This window comes from Oncorhynchus masou, chromosome 4 (assembly GCF_036934945.1).
Source record: "Oncorhynchus masou masou isolate Uvic2021 chromosome 4, UVic_Omas_1.1, whole genome shotgun sequence".
Taxonomy (NCBI): Eukaryota; Metazoa; Chordata; class Actinopteri; order Salmoniformes; family Salmonidae; genus Oncorhynchus; species Oncorhynchus masou.
In genome coordinates, this window is record NC_088215.1 from 7,047,086 (window position 1) to 7,070,765 (window position 23,680).

Here is a 23,680-nt window from a genome sequence, read left to right on the forward strand (position 1 = left end):
GGGGAGGAAGCAAAGATGCTTGTATTGGGACAGAGGCCGTGAGGCTGATACAGGTGTAGATGCTGTGCTGCTGTACTTTCAGCATGTATTGGTTTTTAGACTCTGACTCTTTCATTTGGTCTACTTATCTCAAATAAACTGCCCTTTTTTAAAATGTACATTCTATTAAGAGGTTATGTCCTCGTTTTAGCCAGGCTTTTATTTTGTTCAACTCTCCTTAACTTGTGTTCTGTTCCTCTGCCGTAGCTGAGTGACTATTTGGATGGCGTCAACGTGGAACACAGCTCCAACCTCTCCGTAACTGTCACCACCAAGAAATCAGCTCACTCCTGGACCTTCTCCCTGTTCTGCAAGGTAACAGGGGCTCTGTCTCACTCAATGTCAGCACACCAAATACCACCCTTATTCCTTATACATGGCACCCTATTCTCTATATAGTTCACTACTTTTGACTATGACCCATAGGGTTTTTGGTCAAAATCTGTATATAGGGAATAGAGTGCTGTTTGAGATGCAACCAATGGTTTCAAATTAACATATTTCCAAAAGCACCACACAAGTAGATTTTGATTTGAAATCAACATCTGGCTGTTATCTGTAGGTCGTACACGGCCATATCATTTATAAGCAACTTTGATAAAGACTGCTCCTACGCAGAGGGAAGCTCTGCATGTTGATTTTGCCGGCAGTTTGGTCATGTCGACCTTTATCAAGACATTATCATAACACATAAAATAATTGTGCAGAGGTCGTGTGTGGGAGAAATTTGTATCATTCACAGAAGTTGTATTGATTCCCCCCCCCACCATTCCCAGCACCACAGCAGGAGACCATGTCCTTTGTGTCTGAACATTCACCCTCAAAAACTTTTTCATATACCCATTGATATACTCTTAGACAGTAACTGACTGACAATGCTTCCAAAGAGCACTCACATGTGACGCAAAGTAGCCCTTTATCTCTGATTACCCACTTTCACACGTTCCGCCCCTCCCCCTCCTCCCCCCAGCCTGTGAGGAAGCTGTACCGCATCGCCCTGCTCTACGACGCCCACCGACCCCACTTCTCCATCACGGCTGTGTCGGTTGGCGATGCCGGCGCCCAGCGGCTGCAGGCGGCGGCCGAGGGCTGCCAGGAGTGGACGGCGGGCGAGGAGGCGCTGGCGGCCGACAACGGCATGGACCACTGCGTCTACACGGTGGTGGTGGGCTTCAGCACCGAGATCTTCGGCACCTTCCGCCAGACCATAGTCTTCGACTTTGGCTCGGAGCCCGTGCTGATGCAGCGCATCATGGTGGACGCCGCCTCCATAGAAGGTTTTTTTGTTTTTTTTTTTTTTTGTGAGAGATTTTGACATTTTCAGTTAAACAAAAACCTCCCACCCTCCCTCATTAGTCCAAGTTTCTAACACAACAATAAAACTAAAATGATTAGGAAAATAGAAGTTAGTTTATATTGATAATGGGTTGCACGTGTGACATTCCTTACAAGGCCTCAAAGTGCTTAGCAATGTAATAGGAGGCAACTGAACCCTATCCACCACAATGTGTAGCACCAACCTGAGGGGTACGGCAGCCATATACCGTTCATTCGGAAAGTATTCAGACCCTTTAACCTTTTCCACATTTTGTTACGTTACAGCTTTCCTCTAAAATTGATTTAAAAAAAAAAAAAAAAATATCAGTCTACACACAATACCCCTTAATGACAAAGTAAAGACAGGTTTTTAGGAATAAGTATTCAGACCCTTTACTCAGTACTTTGTTGAAGCACCTTTGGCAGCGATTACAGCCTCAAGTCTTCTTGGGTATGACGCTACAGACTTTCAACTTTTTGACTCAATATTTCAGATGTGCAAATGCAATGTTCATTGTTCTTTTTATCCTTTGGTTATGTAAAAAAAAAAATATATATATATGTGTGTTCTGGCCAGTCCTCATAGCTTTAGTAGTAGGCCAATATTCTCCATGATTTGGGCCAGGTGGAATCTGTGTGGGCAGAATTTTTCTAAGCTCCTCTTCCTAAGCTGGAAGAGGATTTGAAATAAACTAATACTTGTGGAATCAAACGTCAGAAAATTCATAACACTGTTGGCCATTATTATGTTTACAGACATGCATGAAAGCGATTTGATAATTCTATAGGATTGGAATAATTTAATAATTCTATAGGATTGGAATAATAATATAGGTCTCTGAATAAGAACCTGCAGATTCTGTCATCTCACCCCAAATCCCCTGTGACTTACAGTAAAATGTATATATGGCCCATGTGGGAATCCAACGCACAACCCTGGTCTTACCATCTGAGCCATCAAAAACACAAGTGCAGGCCAATATTTAATTTTTTAAACCTTTTTATTTATCTAGGCAAGTCAGTTAAGAACAAATTCTTATTTACAATGACGGCCTAGGAACAGTGGGTTAACTGCCCTTGTTCAGGGGCAGAACGACAGATTTTTACCTTGTCAGCTTGGGGATTCGATCCAGCAACCTTTCGGTTACTGGACCAACTCTCTAATCACTGGGCTACCTGCCGTCTCCAATTACCCTCATGCTCAAGTGTCAATATTAATGATGGAAGGTGTGGTTTTCACAAACCCTCACATCTCCCTCTACAGACCTGGAGCACCTAATGCAAGCCAGGCAGCAGCTCCTGATGACGGCCAAGCGCTGGGACCCATCCTGCAAGACAATCGTGGAGTTCAGCCCCAACGAGACGGTTGACCTGGACCGCAGCCTGCTGGCTCGCTACCAGATACCTCTGTCGGCCGACCAGCTCTTCACCCAGTCGGTCCTGGACAAGACCCTGACTCGGGACAACTACCAGGCCCGCCTGCACGACCTGCTCTACATCGAGGAGATCGCCCAGTACAAAGAAGTCAGCAAGTGAGAGCCTTTTGTTGTTGTAGTCTGTTTCCAATCAATCCTATTCTGAAAATCTTCAACCATTGACAATTGGTTGTATTGCTAAAAATACACTTTTTAAATAGCACTTCCATTGCTAGTGATAATTGTCTTCTAATTGTAAAAGAGTGTGTACTGATTTTGAGTATGTTTTCTCCGAAGGGTTGGTCCTTTAGTGCTCATTTTTATTTAGTTTTAGTCAGTCACACCTCTTGATACCTGCGAATATACATTTTAGTGTAATGTTTTATGTAGTGTGTAGACAGTAACTGAGCGACAGTCTGGATTGAGCAGGGGTCTGTGAGACTGGCTCACCACAAGGTGTCAGAGTCGATCTTCCACAGTAAAGGGGTGTGTGTACACTACACACGTGGCCAGGCACACAGTTAAAGCCCTTTTGATTATGCATATCTCCTCTGCATCCCCAGAGATTTCCCCAGACCAGGACATTTTTGTTTTAGAATAGAAGTCATTTCTTGTGTATAAACTAAGGCGCCTCCCCAAACCCCCCCTGTAATTCGACACCTGCTGCTGTCCTCAGTGGAAGGTGAGAAGGAGAGCAGGTTATCACAGCAATCCAACCCTGATTAAGACCAAATCAAAGGCCCCCCAAGCCTTCGCTCAGTCAACCCAGTGGAAGGAACCAGGGTTTCCCCCACGCCTTCACTGTTCCCCTCCCCCACGCCTTCACTGTTCCCCTCCCCCACGCCTTCACTGTTCCCCTCCCCCACACCTTCACTGTTCCCCCTCATCACTGTTATTGTCATTTGCTTGGGGCTGTGGAATGGATTCCTCTCAATCATCCAATTTACCATTGAGGGCCGGTTTCCCGGGAAACAGATTAAGCTGAGACCTGGACAAGAAGCATTTTCTATGGAGATTCTCCATTTGAAAGTTATTTTATGTCCAGGACATAATGTCCGGGAAGTATGTCTTCATGTGGCGTTCAAGGACATGTGAATTTCTGGTTTTGCGTGCATGCTCATCTGATTCAATACAGACAATGTAAAGGTTATATAGTACACAATATTAGGGTATATAATACAAAAATTAATATTGTATTAATACTACTATAGTATAGTCTAATGTCCCTGTCAAATACCCGTCACAGTATTGCTGTCTTGATAAGAGAGATTGATCTCAGAGTTAATTTCGCTGTCCATGAACCACACTTGACTACTTGGCACAACTCGTGTCTTTTTTTTTTCTTTCCAAACAAATGATCATTCAACGGTCAATCTGCAATGCTGTCTAATTGTTAAGGTCCCTAGCTTACCTAAGGGACTCCCAAAGCTGACAAACATATGGTCCAAGTCAGTTTTGCCACACTGCTGAAATAGCAATTGGTAGATTTTCATGCCAAACAAACCCAGATTCTTTTGCCCAACACAAACATATTTTTACCACTAACAGCTGTCTATGTGAATGCCTCCGGGCAAAACATTTGCCATGTAAACCACTGTGGATCACAACAATCACTGTTTGCATATAAATGAACAGGATGTGAAAAGGTCAAATTTCAGGAAGTAAAGAGGTTACACTGATTCAACCTTATTCCAGTTAAACATGGTGCATATTTAGCAATGACTCCAGTCTAGTCTCATTTCATTGTTAGCTATCTTTGCCACTGTCCTACCCTCTCCCCTCCCAAGTTCAACATCAAAGTCGCCTCAGCACTGGCTAACAATGCTAATGTCTATTTCCACTTAAATTAGGCCTAATACTAATGTCCATTTCTGGCTAACTTCGTTCAGGCCTACTCTCCACAACTCCCGCCTCTCCTCTGTCACATCATTTTCGAACAACGCTAATGCTCCTGTCCCTCAACTAATTTCTGGCTGATGACAAAATGTCCTCTCTCACCAGGTTCAACATCAAAGTCAACCTCCAGCTGGTCACCAGCTTCATGCTGACGGGCATCTCGGGTGGCGCCAAGTACGCGCAGAACGGACAGCTCTTTGCCCGCTTCAAGCTGACTGAGACGCTGTCGGAGGACACGCTGGCGGGCCGACTTGTCATGACCAAGGTGAACTCTGTCTTGCTGTTGCCCCTGGCCCGCCAGGAGTGGTGCAGCCAGCCCCCTGGGGTCAAGGAGCGGGTCTACGAGGCCTGCATCGAGGAGAAGACCAAGGACTACATCTTCCTGCGGATATGCAAGGACTGCTGCGAGGAGCTGGGGTTGATACCTGACAGGGAACTGCAGGTACGGACCAAATACATCGTTGTATAACACTTTGCGATTGGCCTAGCAACAAGTTGCTACGGAGGAGTCGATTGGTTAGAATAGATCATTTATTTTTCAATTGAGATTTGAAACATGACAGCTGCCACAATAGGTGTTTTTTTAAATGTATTTTTGTGGGTAGGTTATTGGATGAACAGATCCAATGTCCACTATGGAGTAGGTGACATTTTAGCCATGTTCCAATATGGAGGATGTTGGATTTGTTCCCTGTAGTTCAATACAACACATAATCACACCACGGGTGAGGTCTAATGCGTTTGAGTCACAAGGACATCTCCCTTGACATGGCTTCAGCCTCAAAGCTTGTTTATGTCCCATGTCATCACGGACAGAAGCGGTGGCATAGAAACTATTCTCTTGAGTCAGGGGAACTGTTTAAACCCCTTAAAGGCCCACCGCCCCATCCTGCTTTCAGTCTTTTCAATCTCCCATTCCACTGTGTCCTCTGCCATTTGAGAGCTGAGAAATCTTTAATGAAAGGGTCACCTCTCCAACGTCTGATGCTTTAGCGAAAGCAAACTCTCGGGGTGAAAGGTCCCAGTATTTATTGCCACTTCACAAAGGTTAGGTTTCACGGTTAGGCTAGCGCTCCAGGGAAAATTGCACTCTCCCAGTGCGGCGAGAGATCCCAATTACTTTGCCCAGTGGCGTCTAAAGGCTGTTCTTACCCGCCGGTGTGAATGATGGGCTGGCGGGGGAAAGCGAGGCCAGGGCATAAGCAATTATCCAAACAAGCCTGTTGTAGGGAATATAATCTGTCCGTCCGTGTTTTGTAGCAGCTCATGTCTAGCTAAGTGATTAGGACAGAGCCCGTAGCGACGGGGGAATTAAAGCTAGCTATCTAGCCACCCGGTGGAAACCCGTGCTATTATGAAATTAAACAGAAGTTTGTCAGGGAGAGAACGTGCCCCCTAGTTAAACGAAGAGCCACGATTGCCAGTGTCAAGCAGACTGACCCCCAGATAATGAACAAATGTAGGGATGGAATCTAGAAATGTAAACGGTATTCTACTATATTACAAAATGATCTAACTTTTATATACGGTGCGCGCAGCTAGCACTTTGTGTAGCTGATGGCTATGATGCGAATGAAAAAATCTGGTAAACGGAAAGGCTTTCCCCAAAAACCTGTTTAATTAAATGTTAAGTACAAAGTAGCCTATGCTTACCTGGCAGAATGACATCATTATCTGCATTCATCCAGTGAGTATTTGTTTAGCTAATTCTACCTGCGCTACAAAAACAATCCCAGCGTCGTTCTAGGTGCGCAATGGAATTAAATTGTAACTGCCTGTATACAATCCGCGATGTGGAGAACACGTCTGGATTCTGTGATTCCTTCCATTTAAAATGGAATTCAACAATATTCAAAAACGTATTGAACTTCGTAGGGAATCAACTAAATGTATTAAGTTAGTTCATTTGCACAGGTTTTTAGTTGTTGCACATAAGACATGAACAGAATGCATCAGTGATTTGCATTTCCTGCAACTTTGTGAAGAGGCAATGAATATATGTAGCCATTAGCATGATTGTAATTGAAAGGCTTTCCCAAGAACCTCAATTAAATGTTAACTACACAAAGTAGCCCATGCTTACTTGACAGAATGATATCATGGTTATTTGCGTCAATCCAGTGGTTATTTGTTTTGCAAATTCTACCATCACATATACTTGCACTACAAAAATATATATAAACAGCCTTTTTCAATGGGCACACTGGAATTAAAGGGTGACTACACCAACAACAACAAATATTTTTTCCCAGACCTCAAATGGTATCCTGATGTGTTGTTGTGGGCTTCAACCATTTTCTATTAAAACAGTGTGATTTTTGAGAGTGAAAACAGGGAAAAATAAAAACAGATTTTTATAAGGCCCTATAAATGGTTGCCCCTGGTCCATTAAAAAGGAGCGAGGGAGACCGCCACTTTGAATTTGTAACAACCATCTTAGCATTGCGTTGATAGGCCATTGAGAAATATGTCAGTTATGTAGTTGTTAGGAGCCAATTGTTTCCAGCTGAACCTTTCTAAACTGCATCTTTATTTAGTCTCAAGACACTTGGTTTGAGTGACCTAAATAAGTGACCACACTGTCCATGAGTGACCACTCCTGTGTTCCCTTCTGCCCCAGGTGGAGCTGCAGTTTCAGTTGAACCGCCTGCCCCTGTGTGAGATGCACTATGCTCTGGACCGCATCAAAGACAACGGCATCCTGTTCCCAGACGCCAGCCTTACACCCACCATCCCCTGGAGCCCCAACAGGTACTACTACCCCCCCCCCCCTTAGACCAGGAGTATTTCAATCTAAGCCTAAAGGTCTTCTGGTCTTCTGTTCTACCTGAGAATGAATTGCAACCACCTGGTGTCCCAGGTCTAAATCAGTCCCTGAGAAAAATAATGAAAATCAGAATTGGAACTGGCTTCGAGATCTAGATTTGAATTTGTCTGCCATAGATCCTCCAACCCCTGTTCCATGGTGTGCAGACTGGTTCAGGACAAGCGTTGCTAGTCATAATCTGCCCAACAGGCCTCTTACTCACCCTCCTCGATCCATGTGAGGTTTTCACATGAATTTTGGCAGACGCCTTTTTTTGATTTCAAGAAAGATTACGCAATAACCTACTGTGTGTGTTAAATGTTATTCTAGCTTGCATACTCCTTTAGGCTAAGTTTTAGTAGTCTCCCTAAAACATGCATGATAAATTAGGTTTACTAATACTTTCACACCGAAATGAAGTTGAGAAAGGTGCCCGCGACTAGCTGTCCTCGCTGACTCGGCGGACATTTTGAAAAGCTGTTAGTTCTCCCGGCTTTAGATATCTCTTCTAAAGACGGACAAATGTTGGAGGGCCACAGAGTAATCTTAATTGACGCGAACCCAAGAGTCAACAATGCCAAGCCTAATCTCTTACTTCCAAATAACCCTTATCTGGTTTCCTGAATATGATTAACACTGTATATAGGCTTTGATTTAATGAACTTTTGCTACTGAAAGATCAAGTCAGACTCTAATTCCTGCGTTTTATATATGTTTTTGCAGTGGTGGCCATAATTTAAATGCATAAAGGGGAACACTTACTAAATTGAAAATGGTTATTAGTACAATAACCACCTTAACTAGCTCCATATGGCAGTAACCCGCTTTGGATAAAGTTCCTAAATACTATGGGTCCATGTATGCTTCACCTCATTAATATAATGGTATGAGAATAAGTAGTGTTAAAAATGGGTTTTAAATATATGGAAAGTGTTGATTGTTTAGAATAAGTAGGTTATATTGCTTGTTATGTAGGCCTAACAAAGCCCCTGCCTTGCCTGACTGCATGGTGACTATTGACTGTCATGTTGATTGGTCATGAATAAGCTAATTGGCCAGCGCCAATGCACTTGTCTCCTGTGTCGTCTGGTTTTCTCAGACCAGCTGTGCACCCTGTGTGTGTCCACTTTGTTTCACCACCCATACACAGTGCTTTCGATCAGCCTCAACCCTCCTCTTCCCTCAGACCTCATTACTCTGTGGGTGAAGCAGCCCAGCTCAGTGTTATACCCTGACCCGGCTCTCCATTCATCCCCACTGATCCTTGAACCCGTCCCTCTGCCTCCACCTATTCACAGCCCCTTCACAGTGCTTACAGCTGCCTTTAGCAAGGCTGGGCCTGTATACGATCGACCGGGCGGGCTGTTCAACTCCACTCGGCCAGTGCTTTCTAATGAGGACTGCGATGCTAGTAGACTGCGAGACTGGCCCACGGTTTATCACACTTAAGAGGGCCCCACGAGCGATGCTGCTTGTTCGCCAGCCAACCAATCAACTTACTTTCCATGTGAATCATCTTCCTCCCCTATCTCATCCCCTCTCTCTGCCACCCTGCAGGCAGTGGGATGAGCAGCTGGACCCACGTCTCAACGCCAAGCAGAAGGAGGCCATCCTGGCCATCACCACGCCTCTCACCATCCCCCTGCCCCCTGTGCTCATCATCGGGCCCTACGGCACGGGCAAGACCTTCACCCTGGCACAGGCTGTCAAGCACATCCTCAGGCAGGACGACAGCAGGTGAGGCAGGCACCACACAGCAACTCTGCTATGTCCAGATAGGTCTAAAAGGGTGAAAGGACAAGGTTACTGCTGCTCCCGGGGGCTACCAGCTTCCTTGATGTTTAGTTCAGAAAACACTCAGGGTGACATTGTCAAGTTGGGTGTATCTTCCGATCAGAATGTGTCACTGAAAGCAATTGGTGTTGTGTGTGGGTTATGGGAATGTCTGTCGATTTGGGATTGAGGCAGCGATTGGTTGGTTGATTGTGTTTGGATGGTTCATCTCCATTCAAGTGAACCACGTGTTCAATTGGATTGTCATTACAATGGCCTGTTATCTCACGTCCAACCGAATGTCATGATGTAATAGAATGCAAAATTGCCTGAAGATTCACATTCTCTTGTTAGTACGGCGAGGCGCTGGCAGGAAATGTATATTGGCTGGTGTAAAAATAGGAAACGACAATGTTTTAGGTTTTTATTTTAAAAAAATTGTACAATACATTGTGGCATTTGGCCTTGAACATAAGATACGTTTTAATTTTATAAAGCCTTCATACATAATTTATTTAAAGAAATATGTTCTGAAAAATGTGTTGGAATGCAATATTCATCTGTAACTTTCCAACTGACTATGATAAATATTAAATGGTGGGAATGAATTATGGATGTTTTAAAAGCCAATACAAGGAGGGTGATTGACCCCTACAGACGGTTATTCATCATCATGTTAACTTTCTGAGAAATAGGAACTTAAAGTCCATGGTCAAGTGCACAGCGTTCCTGCAGCGCTGTTTAAGGGACGTGTTAACATGTTCCCTTCAAAATGAAGGTCCTAGAATTGTCAGTATGGCCTGAAAGTAGAAAGAGTAGGAGTTCGAGCACTTCTGGTCAGTGCTGCTCCGACATACCTACTTGTCTTTTCATTGTTATGGCCTAGAGTTTTACCTTGGTCAGATTACATGCTCAACAAAATCTCCTGGCTGTATTTATTTGTTAAAGATCTCTTAATTGCTGACACATTTATCCCCTTTCTTTCGCAGGGTCCTCATTTGCACCCATTCCAACAGTGCAGCTGACCTGTACATAAAGGACTACCTTCATCCATACGTAGAAGCGGGCAACGCGCACGCAAGACCTCTCAGGTAAGGGTCTGTAGAAACGCTCTACAAGGGGTTTGCACCACCTCTTAAGATTTATTCCAAGATAATTTTTTTCCCGTTACAGTATCCAACCTTGAGAATTCATTGCTTACAACATCTTTTTAAAGGAGCATGTCTGCCCGCCTGAAATCAATCCCCCCCCCACCTCTTGTGAACAGTGTGCTTTCAGGCATTCAGTTCTCCCTGCTGGCTGAAGCCTGAGACATCAACAAACCCAAATCCACTCATAGTTGTATCAACTCCATGGAATCGCAGTCAAAACCAATGATCGCTCAATCAATCAACAAATGTATTTCTAAAGCTCTTTTTACATCAGCAGACGTCTCAAAGTGCTATACAGAAACCCAGCCTAAAACCCCAAACAGCAAGCAATGCAGATGTTGATGTACGGATGGATCGGATCGATCCATCCACGTCATTGAGGTTAGAGGTGGAGTGGAACGGGAACAGCGGTTGCCTTATGGCAGTGAGCTTGGCAGACCTCGCTCTTTCTGAGGAGATGTGTCCTGGCCTCACAACACAGCAGCTGTGACATAAAGACTCTCTCACATTCCTCCCCTTCTCGCCTACACTGCTTCAGTGACTTCTAATCACAGTAACTGTAATCCAGCCCCCCTCCAACAAAATAGAAATGTATCCCTGACTTCTAGCCAGACCCCATGTGTCAGTGAAGGGCCTGCAGGGGGAACACATGACTTGTTACACTTGACTGATGGCCTGATACCAGGGGCTGTGTTGGGAATCCCACTATAATCGCCATGTAATTGGGCTATCAGCCAATTTCTCCTGAGGCTTTGTGTGCTTAGCCAAGTGAGAAGGCCATAAGTGTACATGCTGAAGGCGATACACAGACAGTTCTTTAGGTCAGCTAAACCCTGTCGTGGCACAAAACCCCATAAGGAATGAGACCAGATACAACCAATGGAGTGTTATGAAAATGTTTGGACAGTTGCTAAGAGTATGAAAAGTCGAGACATTGCTAATTTGTGTCTCTACTTGTCAATTGCAAGTTCAGCAATTGAAATGTTAAATAAATAACCCCAAATAACAAGTCAATGGATTCTTCTCAATGTTAACATGTATCTGCTGCTTTTTGATTTGTCAGCCCAGTTTGTCTGGAATTAACCATCCCACTGTGTCCTCTCTCTCTCTCTGCTCCCAGGGTTTACTTCAGGAACCGCTGGGTAAAGACTGTCCACCCGTTGGTGCAGCAGTACTGTTTGATCTCTAACACACAGTACACTTTCCAGATGCCCGAGAGGGAGGACATCCTCAGGCACCGCGTGGTGGTGGTCACCCTCAGCACGTCCCAGTACCTCTGCCAGCTGGACCTGGAGCCAGGTGAGTGGCTAACCGCTGACGTAGCATACACAGCTAACGTAGCCAACCAAGCAAAACTGTATTCGAACTGCTTACGTAGCAAATATGGCTAATGTAGCAGCATATACTGTACTGGTGCTTTGTTTGCTAACTGCTTACATGGCTAATATTTTCTTAACTCTATTTGAACTGCACTGTTAAGGGCTTGTAAGTAAGCATTTCATGGTAAAGTCTACACTTGTTGTATTTGATGCATGTGACATATAAAGTTTGGTTTGATTTAATGTTGCAGCATATACTGGTGCTTGGATTGCTAACTGCTAACATAATAAGAATACACCGCTAACGTAGCACATGGATAAGGTGAAATGCATAGCTAACAAAGTATACACTGGTGCTACAATGACTTGATATGTTGAGCTGTATACCCACATAAATCAACATGGAATACACAGCTAACGTAGCATATACAAGCAAGCGTTTCATACATTGGTGCGATAACTACTTAATACACGGCGCTGTATAGCCAGGAACAAGTGAGCAATGCAACTGCAAACTGCGTGTTTAAACAGCTTAGGCTACATGCAAATTGTATGCATTTACCAAGCAGTTTGGTTTTAACGAGCTCATAAAGTAGACAGAATGACAACGGGGCCTTAAAACGAACCAGACACCCACGTACTGTAGCTACACGACACATCTCAAACCCGCCCCAACGCGTCTTTTGATCAGCCGCCACACCTTCCCCATAACAGCAGGAGAAGGCAGAGAGAGGGGGGGGAAGTAATTTTAAGATGGAGTATAAAAAGACGGTGAAAACAAACCAATTTGTCAGCGGCGAGCTAATAACCGTCTCTAATGTGTCAGCGGAAGGCTTTGTCTGTTGCTTAGGAACACCATCTGCCTGTATCAAATGCACTTTACTTTATTAGCCCCCCCCCCCCCCCCTCGTTTCATCTATCTCCCGCGCTGCCGTTAATGAAAACCACCGACAAATGAGGCAACTGGGAGCCCCTCGCGCTCCTTTGTAGTGATAACAAATCACCAATCCAGTACACATGTTGAACAGGTTGCGTTGTCTCTAATCTGTTTTAGTTTGGGTTTTTTAATCCCTCTATGGGCCAGGCTTGTGGCAGCCTATGGTTTGTCTGTGTGTTTGATTTTACACCTAAATAGTCTACCTCCTAACACCACCGCACCCCAGTGCTCTCTTTCCTCCCCCAGCTCAGGCCAAATTCCACGGCCGTTGTTAGACCCATGATGGAGAGCGGGTATCGAAATGCAATTTGTCCCCTGGTTCTTAGCCCCTCCCCCCCCCTTCATGTCCGACTGCCCTTGCTCATCAACAGAACCTGCCTTCCCAGCCTCGAGGCACACTACAGATTATTATGTAATTATCCATGTACATCATTCATGTACATTATGTGCTGTTTTGCATATTTATGAGGGTGGAGCTGCAAGCAGCAGAGCGCGTTGGCGTCAGCTTCACCTTTGGCTGGGGTTAGATGGCTGGGGTTAGAGGTCACCTGTAGTGCATTTTGTTAATGACACATGACAATGGGAGGTGAATTTATGGGGCTTTGGTGTCTTTGTAGTCTCTTAACTGACGTACAGGGTGCCATTCATAAATAACCCTACTACAATAGATGGTAAAATGTGCTTTATATTTCATCTCTTGCTCAAGTGCGACTGCAGTTCCAACGCTCAACATGAATACAAATGTTGTCGTGCATTTTGCAAAAGGTTTTGTTGTAAAAGCTAGGTGTGGCCTTACACTATACAGAACATGAATGCATTCCACTCCGGTCTGTTTTGCTAGTACCAAACGTTCAAGAGAAGTCCACCAACCCCTTCAATGAATCCCTTTCTCCACCATCCTGTGAAAATGTTGAGGCGTTGGGACACGGCTGAACAGTGGTTGTTTCTTCCACCTCTCCCTGCCTGCTCTGCTCTGACAGTCCTCGACTATGCCGTTACATCCTCATGCGCCAAGCAGCGTTTGAGCCTTCTAAATCAGGGTTACCGCTCGATCCTTTTCGAACGTCTGCAATACCAGCGTTAGTGTGTGTATAGGGGCTACTCTCTGACGTTGAGGTAGAGAAAGAGATGGAGAGATGATGGCAGAAGACAGGCGTTTGACAGGTGTGTGTACACTTTTTTTCGGGGTCTTTTTGCTGTCTGCAATCACAAAGCCAGACGGATCAGAAACCAAAAAAGAAACTGTCTGTACATAACCTTCTCCTCATGGGCTGAGCAATGTTTGAGTATTTTAAATGAGGGATACCACTGCTCCAACCCTTTCAAACGTCAGCGAAAGCAGCATTGGTGTGTAGTGGCTACTGTTGAAGATGGATATAGAGAAGGGGTAGAAGGTTAACTAACCTTGTTGCTCCAATGTGTTTTTTGATTTGTGTTTGGGGGTGGCAGGTAGCCTTGTGGTTAGAGCGTTTGGCCAATAACCAAAAGGTTGCTAGATCGAATCTCAGAGCTGATAAGGTAAAAATCGTTCTGCCCCTGAACAAGGCAGTTTAACCCACTGTTCCTAGGCCGTCATTGTAAATAAGAATTTGTTCTTAACTGACTTGCGTAGTTAAATAAAGTTGAAATAAAATAGAAATCACAAAACCACACAGGCGAGACAAAAAAAACGAGCTGGAACAAATATCCCATCTAAAGAAGACCTACAAGTTTACAGAACGAATAGTAAATGAGAGTATTCGTAAAAGTTTATTTTTTAGGAAGTTAATCTCTGTGATTTTTTTTTTTTTTTTAATTTGAGGTGCAACAACTAAGACCAGTACATCGGAACGTTTGTACCCCGATCCAAAAGGACTATACAGCAGCTCTATACCACAGAGCAAAACTATACATAGCAGCTCTATACCTCAGAGCAAAACTATACATAGCAGCTCTATACCTCAGAGCAAAACTATACATAGCAGCTCTATACCACAGAGCAAAACTATACATAGCAGCTCTATACCACAGAGCAAAACTATACATAGCAACTCTATACCACAGAGCAAATCTATACATAGCAACTCTATACCACAGAGCAAAACTATACATAGCAGCACTATACCACAGAGCAAATCTATACATAGCAACTCTATACCACAGAGCAAATCTATACATAGCAACTCTATACCACAGAGCAAAACTATATATAGCAGCTCCATACCACACAATATCAAAATCAATCCTTATCCAATGAGCTTGTGATGTTACAAGCGTCATTACCGATGGCATCCACCATAAGCACCACAGACCAATGCATTGCTAATGTCTTGAACTTGCTAACCTGCAATGACCCGTGCACCTCATGATAATTAATGGGTCATATGACGGTGCTCTGACTGAAATGGTTTGTGTTGTTCTATGTCCGCAGGGCTCTTCTCCCACATCCTATTGGACGAGGCGGCCCAGGCCATGGAGTGTGAGACCATCATGCCTTTCGCGCTGGCCAGCAAAAGCACCCGCATCGTGCTGGCTGGAGACCACATGCAGGTAAAACTGCGGTTTAGGAGGAGGTTTATGACGTCATTGGTTTGAACAAACTCTGACCTTTGACACAAACTCTCACTGTAACTCTTTTTTTTAGGGCCTTGATTTATTCATTTTTTGGTCAGGCCTTAATCGTATTCTTTCATGCGAATGACCTCCGCGTTCTGCAGACCTTTGCCAAGCTAGCAAATAAAAACCAGTGTATCGCCCAAGTCCTTTACATTTCCGTGTGCTCTGGACTCCGTCGTTAGCCTATGGCTAACTTCACATTGGCCGTGAGTGAAACAGACTGAGGAGAGAAAGAACTTGTCAGAGAGAGCATGTTTACCATTCACAGTCCAGTCAGACGAGGCAAACTAAACGAAACTCCCCCTGTCATTCAAGCTTTGTGGAACACTCCAAAGTAGCCTCTTATTTCCGTTTCTTTTTGTGTTCTGGACATTGTGTTTATTTTAGTGCGACAGGATTAAGAGTGGGCAGTAGATAAATACACCCTGAGGGAGTTTAACCGTGCGATAAGGGTTTTAATTATTTCTCCACTCCTTCCTCTCTGAAGGAACAACGCCTTCAAACACGCTCAATTCTCCTCTCCTGCTCCTCCTCTGTCACTTTCTTTCTCTTGCTCTCTCTCAACTTCTCTCTCTCTCCCTCTATCTCCCTCTACATCCTAATCTGTTGCACATTGTCTGTGCGCTACGTGTCTGTTGCCAAGGAGGATTTGTTTGCCCCTCCTCCTACTCTCTTCTGTCTTATCACTCTTCATTATGGGATGTTTTGTGTCTCAGCTGAAAGAAGTAGGCTGAGAATAGTGAATGAAGGTCTGTTGACTTCAGGTCTTCTATCTGCTGCGTGAGCCTTATTTAAATGCCTGGCTGAACTTTTCCCCTGAGACTGGGAGGTTCAACCTGGAGCTACATTACCACAAACACAAAACAATCTAGTTCAGCCAGTGTCAGATTAGAGGTAATTGCTATTGGGGGGGGGTTTGTTTGTGTGTCTTCAGCGCGCATCTTAATCAAAGTTGCTGTTGAGGATGTTTCCGGAGCACCTCAACGTGTTACGCTAACTTGAACTATTATGTCTTTTTGTTGCGTCGTGGAGGGAACCTGCAAGTAAGCGGTCAGTTGGACAGTGTTTACCATGTTGCATCCCGCACAAACGACGAATAAAACTTGTAACTTTACAAATCACGTTAATGGCGCAACATTGCAGCAGAAATGTAGCTACCGATGATAAGATGCTGGCCACAGGTCCAAACATTTTTCGATTTAGAGACGGTTGGACGGGAACTCATTGATTTGGAGCATTGTGTTATCTACACGGATTGCATGACTCGAGCTGTCGAAGAGCAGACGACGTCTGCTCCGTAAGTCAGATGTACATTATCTGAACCAAAAGTAGGTGTAGAATACATTTGGATCAAACCGAATATTGCCACACAACATGTACAGTTCCAGTTATATTGACTACAAATGCAGAGAAGACACAACTCCAGTCAGGCTGTATCATCACCTGCACATCCCTGTTGCATTAAAAAGAAACAAAATGAAAATGAATTAAGATGCATTTTACTCAATGTTTTTGGGCTGCCCTCACTTCTCCACCTCCATCCCTCTCTTTTCCCTGTTCCCTACCTCCAGCTCAGTCCGTTTGTGTACAGCGAGTTTTCTCGAGAGCGCAACCTGCATGTGTCGCTGTTGGACCGGCTGTACGAGCACTACCCAGCCGAGTTCCCCTGCCGCATCCTGCTCTGTGAAAACTACCGCTCCCACGAAGCCATCATCAGGTAGGTGTGAACTTCATCACGTCGCCAAGACTGATCCAATTTTCACCCTGACACTGCAACGTCGTTTACAAATGAGAGATTTTATGCAGACGGAAGACTTGAAAGAGTTGACTGTTCTTCTTGGCTATTGACAGACTTAAAAGCCCAATGTACACTGAGTCCCATGGACACCCTTGTTAAACGTTTCTCAGATGGGAATACTGAAAGTTTTAAGTGGTGGTTTATCATAGAAGCTTACGCAATGGGTTTGAAGTGGTTTCTCCACCTTAAAGTGGTCTTGGTATTTTCTATAATGCTTTTCACTCACACACATTTTGCGTTTGGACAACATTGTGAATGCACATTCTTTACAAGAACCTCAAAGTCACGAGGAACGGCAAGGACCACATGGAAGGGAAAACGAACAAAAACAGATGGCGCCGTAGTCGAAGAATAGCCACAATGCACGCAACCGTATGCGTATACAACGCTTCATGCAACCATGCCTTTCACGACGGACGCAACTGAGATTTGTGAAGACTCACTGATATTAAGTCTCCCTCCCCTCCCTCCCTACCTTCAGCTACACATCAGAACTGTTCTACGACGGGAAGCTGATGGCCAGCGGGAAGCAGCCGTCTCACAAGGACTTCTACCCGCTGACCTTCTTCACGGCGCGTGGCGAGGACGTCCAGGAGAAGAACAGCACGGCCTACTACAACAACGCAGAGGTATAAAACCCTTTTGTTCCCTGTATGCCACTGACTTAGGACTGCATTGATAGAATGAATGACATTTTTGATTGGATTGAATTGGTGCGTTCATGGTGAATTGAACGTCGATTTGAATTGAATTGATGCATTCATGGTGAGTTGAAATGGTTAATCATTCAATGGAATTGAGTTGAAATGCACACGCGGGCAGAACACACCCCATTCAGTCAACATTACTGTGATGTATTACTTGTGCCTCATACTACTGCGCTTCACAACCAAGACGTTTGACACAACCACTAAATGCTAATTCCTTGTGAAAGCCCGGCATTTAAACCAGGCACTCCAGCGACTGAGTTTGAAATTCAGAGGTGCCTCTGCTAAATCTGAGGGGCAACTTGCCAAGTTGACCCCTGATCCCAGCTGACAGAAGCTGCCCAATTTAAATTGGATCTACTCCTATCACAGCGCCGCGCTAATCTGTCATAGACGCCACAGGAATTACCCTACCTCCCTTTGATGACACCGCGCCTGTGTCAAACGGTTTCGGGACATTAGCATAATGTCGTAGGTTTAGGTTGCCTTGATTTAAGCGTGTGTCCTGTTTTGTCTGCTGATGTGACGTCTGGATTCTCCTAGTTTTTCTTCTTCTCTCCTCTTGGCTGAAAAGGCCCCTTGAGCAGCAGTCATTTCCACCGTCTCTTTAGCTCTGCTTTCTCTTTAAGTGTTTTAAGCCCTGGTTAAGTACTTTGGTGACTCATAAATAATGGCAACAACTTACAATGGACTTTCCCCTGCGTTGCGCTTGTAAAGATTCAATTGACACCAATGGAAGACGAAAAGGTTTTTGGCGGGAGGCAACAGGGCCGAGGCGGGGCGCCCTGCCTTCCAGGACAATTGTTTCTATCCAGGACCATGAAAAAGCACCCCACCTTGTAGTCAGTGGGGACTAGAGAGTAGGGTGAAGTTCACCCGAGACGCTGATCTTGGGTCAGTTTTGCATTTCCCCCATTTGTGGTTAAGGCTAATATCGGGGAGGGGAAGCTGATCCTAGATCTGTACCTAGTGGAAGCTTCACCCCCAGAGAGATGCCGATTTTCAGACATGATCTATGAGAAACACTGGCAGTTGTAACCAGTCTCTCCCTCCTGTGTTACTCGAGGTGTTTGAGATCGTGGAGCGGGTGGAGGAGATGCGCAAGAAGTGGCCGGTGGCGTGGGGCAAGCTGGACGAGGGCAGCATCGGCGTGGTGTCGCCCTACGCTGACCAGGTATTCCGCATCCGCGCCGAGCTCCGAAAGAAGAGGATGCACGAGGTCAGCGTGGAGAGGGTGCTCAACGTCCAAGGTGAGAAGAATACTATTATTTAATCCATTTCCTTACAATTGTTTATTTCATTTGACTTACGACATTACATTCCACTGTAACCCATGGCACAGGCGGCCTTTTGGCACACATTTGCTATCAAATAGAATGAGAATGTCAATACCGCAATCACAATGGAATTGTAACGATCAAATCCCATACTACTCATACACTGAAGCATTTACAGGACTTTCATCGTGGAACTTTCCCGTTCTCCCATTTTTAAACTCTGTTTTGGCATTCTAAGACAGCAGAGGTTTTTAAAGTGTGACCCTTCCCATTTCTACCCGACAACTCCGAGATTCTCAGTGACCGTGTGTGAGATGTGGGGCTGGCGCAGTTGGCAGCAGCACTTCACATCTTCCCTCCTAACATAGTCTGTCTCTCATCTCCCAGCTAGCAGCTTCTCTCGTCTCCGGGACGAGGCTATAATGCTCCCAGTGGCAACAAACACTCTCACACACACACTCTCACAGCCATACGCTTGCTGCTTCCAGCTCATTAACTCTCTCATTAAGGGGAAGATGCAGCGATCAGGACGGATCTCACAACACACAGCTGTCTCTGTTTCTCAATGTGGTGTTGGTGTACAGTACACACACACACACTAGCTGGAGTTTGGGTGTGAATTTTTTTTGTTTGTTTTTGTATTGCCAAACTCCCAACGCTTTGTCATGAATAATGTCTGCAGTAATTGGATCGTATTTTGGGTCATGAATGATGTCAGCGCCTGGTTGAGGTACTTGGATCATATAATTATTATTATGTAATGAATTAGTAATTGTTTCTATGAGATTAATATCCACGAAAGAACAGTGAATATGACCAGTGGCACTTATTGACCTAATGAAAAAGCATTGTATGAATGCAATTCATTTCTAAAACCATACGACACACTAGCTCCTCAGTGCTGGCTGAAAACTAAGGTCTAAACTGGCCTTGTATGTTTCCCCCTCCCTCTCTCCAGGTAAGCAGTTCCGGGTGCTCTTCCTGAGCACAGTGCGCACGCGGCACACTTGCAAGCACAAACAGACGGCCATCAAGCGCAAGGAGCAGTTGGTGGAGGACTCGACAGAGGACCTGGACTACGGCTTCCTGTCCAACTACAAGCTGCTCAACACAGCCATCACTCGCGCCCAGTCCTTGGTGGCCGTGGTGGGAGACCCCATAGCGCTCTGCTCGGTGGGCCGCTGCAGGTACAAAAAACCAACCAGGAAGTGTTGTCATGGGTTCGGGCCCTGTTTCTGAATACTTAAATGAATCCTTCCTTGAAGACATCCTTGATCTGACATGGCTGGATTGGTGAAAGCTATTCGGTAGAACTGTTGCTTACAGCTATCAATCTGGGTTAGATCAGTGATTACTCCAAGGGATGGAGGTAGGATGGGTGTGGTTTTATAGTGCTCAAGCAGGGCCTGGAGTTTTCCCTGGTCACGTCCTAGTCATCCAAGTATTGCACTAGAAATTTTGCTGTTTTCATGTTCCATTACATGTTCTCACGGTAAATGTTACGCTTTGCAGTGTGTGTGTGTGGGTGTATGGGGCACAGTTGGTGTGTCAGCTGTGCAGGAGGAAGAAGTAGCACAGTGGGGGTATATGTCCCTGCCAGGCTGGCTCGCTCTACCTCTGCCCCACACACTCATTCACACACCCTCCCCAATCCCCCTCCAATGCACGCTTGCGGAGTGTCAGCTCAAGATGACATCATAACGCCAGGCCCTGACCAAGCCATTGACATCAGCAATGTGCTCTGGAGGGGTGTGGCAAGGGTGCACTACTTAGTTTTTCTCCAATGGAACTGAAATATGGGGGGGTGAGTATTGAATTTGGTGCAGCTATTTGTGACCAATAAGAGTTCTCATCTTTGCCCTGATTGGTATTAAGCCAAAATCGACACTTTTTTCCTAGTTCTGTGTTGTGTACGTCTGAATTTTCCTCATTCAAAGCGTCTTCAGGGCTGGGGCACAGATTCTGCTACCCCATTCCCCATTGCAAACACACACACACACACAAACACCCCCACGGCGCTCACTGACCCCCAGCTGCAGTCCCTCTCTCCCGTTGCCATGGCAACTGTTGAGCGGCATCCGGCTGAGGCAGTTGTTTAGAAAATGTCCCCCCCCCCCAGTTAAATCCATGGCGCTAACGAGGAAGAAGCTCTGTTTAGATGGACTGTCTTAATGCCTGGAGGTGGGGGCACCACCCCCAACATCAAACTGTTACCTTTTAAAAATGGTCATGGCCCCATAGAGTAGGCTGCGCAGTACAGGCGCACTTGATGTGCATACACGCTCGCTCATACACACTCTCACACACAGGAGGAGGAGGATGAAAGGGAGAGATGATTGGGGCGTTGACTCATTTTCGATATCACAGAACCCCCTCCATGTTGGTAAGAACAGGGCACTGGACACACACCCACCACTCTGTGTGCCTGTCAGATAAGCCAGCGGGTAGCCACAAAGGTTAAGCAGCCCGACTACAGAGAGAGGCCATGGCAGTTCGATATACACATTAGAGGTCGACCGACTATGATTTTTCAACACCGATACCGATAATTGGAGGACCAAAAAATCCGATACAGATTAATCGGCCGATTTTAAAATGAAATAAAAATGTATTTGTAATAATGACACTTATTTTAACTTAATATAATGCATCAACAAAATCAATTTAGCCTCAAGTAGATAATGAAACATGTTCAATTTGGTTTAAATAATGCAAAAACAAAGTTTTGGAGAAAAAACATAAAAGTGCAATATGTGCTATGTAAGAAAGCTAACGTTTCAGTTCCTTGCTCAGAACCTGAGAACATATAAAAGCTGGTGGTACCTTTTAACACGAGTCTTCAATATTCCCAGGTAAGAAGTTTTAGGTTGTAGTTATTATAGGACTATTTCCCTATATACCATTTGTATTTCATTAACCTTTGACTATTGGAGGTTCTTATAGGCACTTTAGTATTGCCAGTGTAACAGTATAGCTTCCGTCCCTCTCCTCGCTCCTCCATGGGGTCGAACCAGCAACACAACGACAACAGCCACCACATCAAAGCAGCGTTACCCATGCAGAGCAAGGGAAACAACCACCCCAAGGCTCAGAGCGAGTGAAGTTTGAAACGCTATTAGCGCGCACTAACTAGCCAGCCATTTCACTTCGGTCACACCAGCCTCATCTTGGGAGTTGATAGGTTTGAAGTCATAAACAGCGCAATGCTTGACGCACAACGAAGAGCTGCTGGCAAAACGCACAAGTGCTGTTTGAATTAAATGTTTATGCGCCTGCCACCGCTCAGTCAGATACTTAGATACTTGTATGGTCATTCAGATTATAGGCAACGCAGGACACGCTAGATAATATCTAGTAATATCATCAACCATGTGTAGTTAATTAGTGATTATGATTGATTGTTTTTTATAAGATAAGTTTAATGCTAGCTAGCAACTTACCTTGGCTTACTGCATTTGTGTAACAGGCAGTCTCCTTGTGGAGTGCAACGAGAGAGCGGCAGGTCGTTATTGCGTTGGACTAGTTCACTGTAAGGTTGAAAGATTGTATCCCCCGAGATGACAAGGTGAAAATCTGTCATTCTGCTCCTGAACGAGGCAGTTAACCCACTGTTCCTAGGCCGTCATTGAAAATAAGAATGTGTTCTTAAACTGACTTGCCTAGTTAAATAAAGGTGTAAAAAAAAATCCCGATTTCCGATTATTATGAAAACTTGAAATCGGCCATTCCGATTAATCGGTCGACCTCTAATACACATATAACCCTCCACAGTGAAAGATGTCACCAAGCAAATCATGATCTCTCTTATCTTTTTAGACTCTTCCACTATTGCTCACATGATTCACATGGTCTTTCGTGAGTGACGTGTGGAATACAGTCACGCTCTTGATGATTGCACATCGAATAAACAAACAAATTGGCGGTGAACTTACTAATTCAATTTGTTTTCCGGATTGTGTACAATTGATTGAATTCTCCATCTATTTGGACTTGAAACTCAGAATGAACAGATTGTGTTGTCTCTGTCCATGCCGCCCGTGTGGGTTGGATGCGGGTCATGGAAGCGATGCCTTAAATGCGGGTAATCTGATGAGACGAGATAGCGATGGGGTGGGGGTGGTCTCGCCTATGGGAGGGACAGACTCAGACCATCTTATTGACTCCTGATTTAACAAAAAATAGCCTTCGCAAGTCACTGCAGATCAATCATATAACCCAGACACACATCTACCTCCCATCCAGCCACAATAAGGGGTGCAGATGCACGTTGCCACTGGAGTCCTAGCGCTGTGTTCTGAGAGACGTGCACTGTACCACACCAGCCATAATTGTGAGGTGCCCTCAATTTGATACTAGCACAAAAACCTTGCATTTGCTTTCAGAGTAAAGCTAGAGATTCATAGAAATGTAAATTCAATACCATTTAATATTCTATAAGGATTTTTCAATTTACTCTTTAAATGGAGTTGAAATGGAACTGACCTAAGTTGGGGAGTAGTGAATCTCGCAAGCTTCCGTCATAGTGATGCTTTTTCATCGCGACGTCTACACTCGATGCAGTCAAAATAAGTGACAGCTTATGTTCCCTTGGCCACAGGTTCTGCAGTTAATGTGCAAATATGTGAATAATGTCCGTAATTTTTATTCACC

At 44.8% G+C, this 23,680-nt stretch overlaps 1 protein-coding gene across 1 annotated transcript in view; it reads left to right on the forward strand.

Annotated features, from left to right (window-relative positions):
• LOC135522469 (probable helicase with zinc finger domain) overlaps window positions 1-23,680 on the forward strand; it is a 55,061-nt gene that overhangs the window by 9,734 nt on the left and 21,647 nt on the right. The window contains 13 exon segments of the mRNA XM_064948765.1: window positions 247-354; window positions 1,010-1,316; window positions 2,621-2,888; window positions 4,773-5,109; window positions 7,288-7,418; window positions 9,031-9,210; window positions 10,236-10,337; window positions 11,518-11,696; window positions 15,064-15,182; window positions 16,820-16,965; window positions 17,528-17,675; window positions 18,820-19,003; window positions 19,989-20,217. Of these exon segments, the coding sequence (XP_064804837.1) occupies window positions 247-354; window positions 1,010-1,316; window positions 2,621-2,888; window positions 4,773-5,109; window positions 7,288-7,418; window positions 9,031-9,210; window positions 10,236-10,337; window positions 11,518-11,696; window positions 15,064-15,182; window positions 16,820-16,965; window positions 17,528-17,675; window positions 18,820-19,003; window positions 19,989-20,217 (2,438 nt within the window).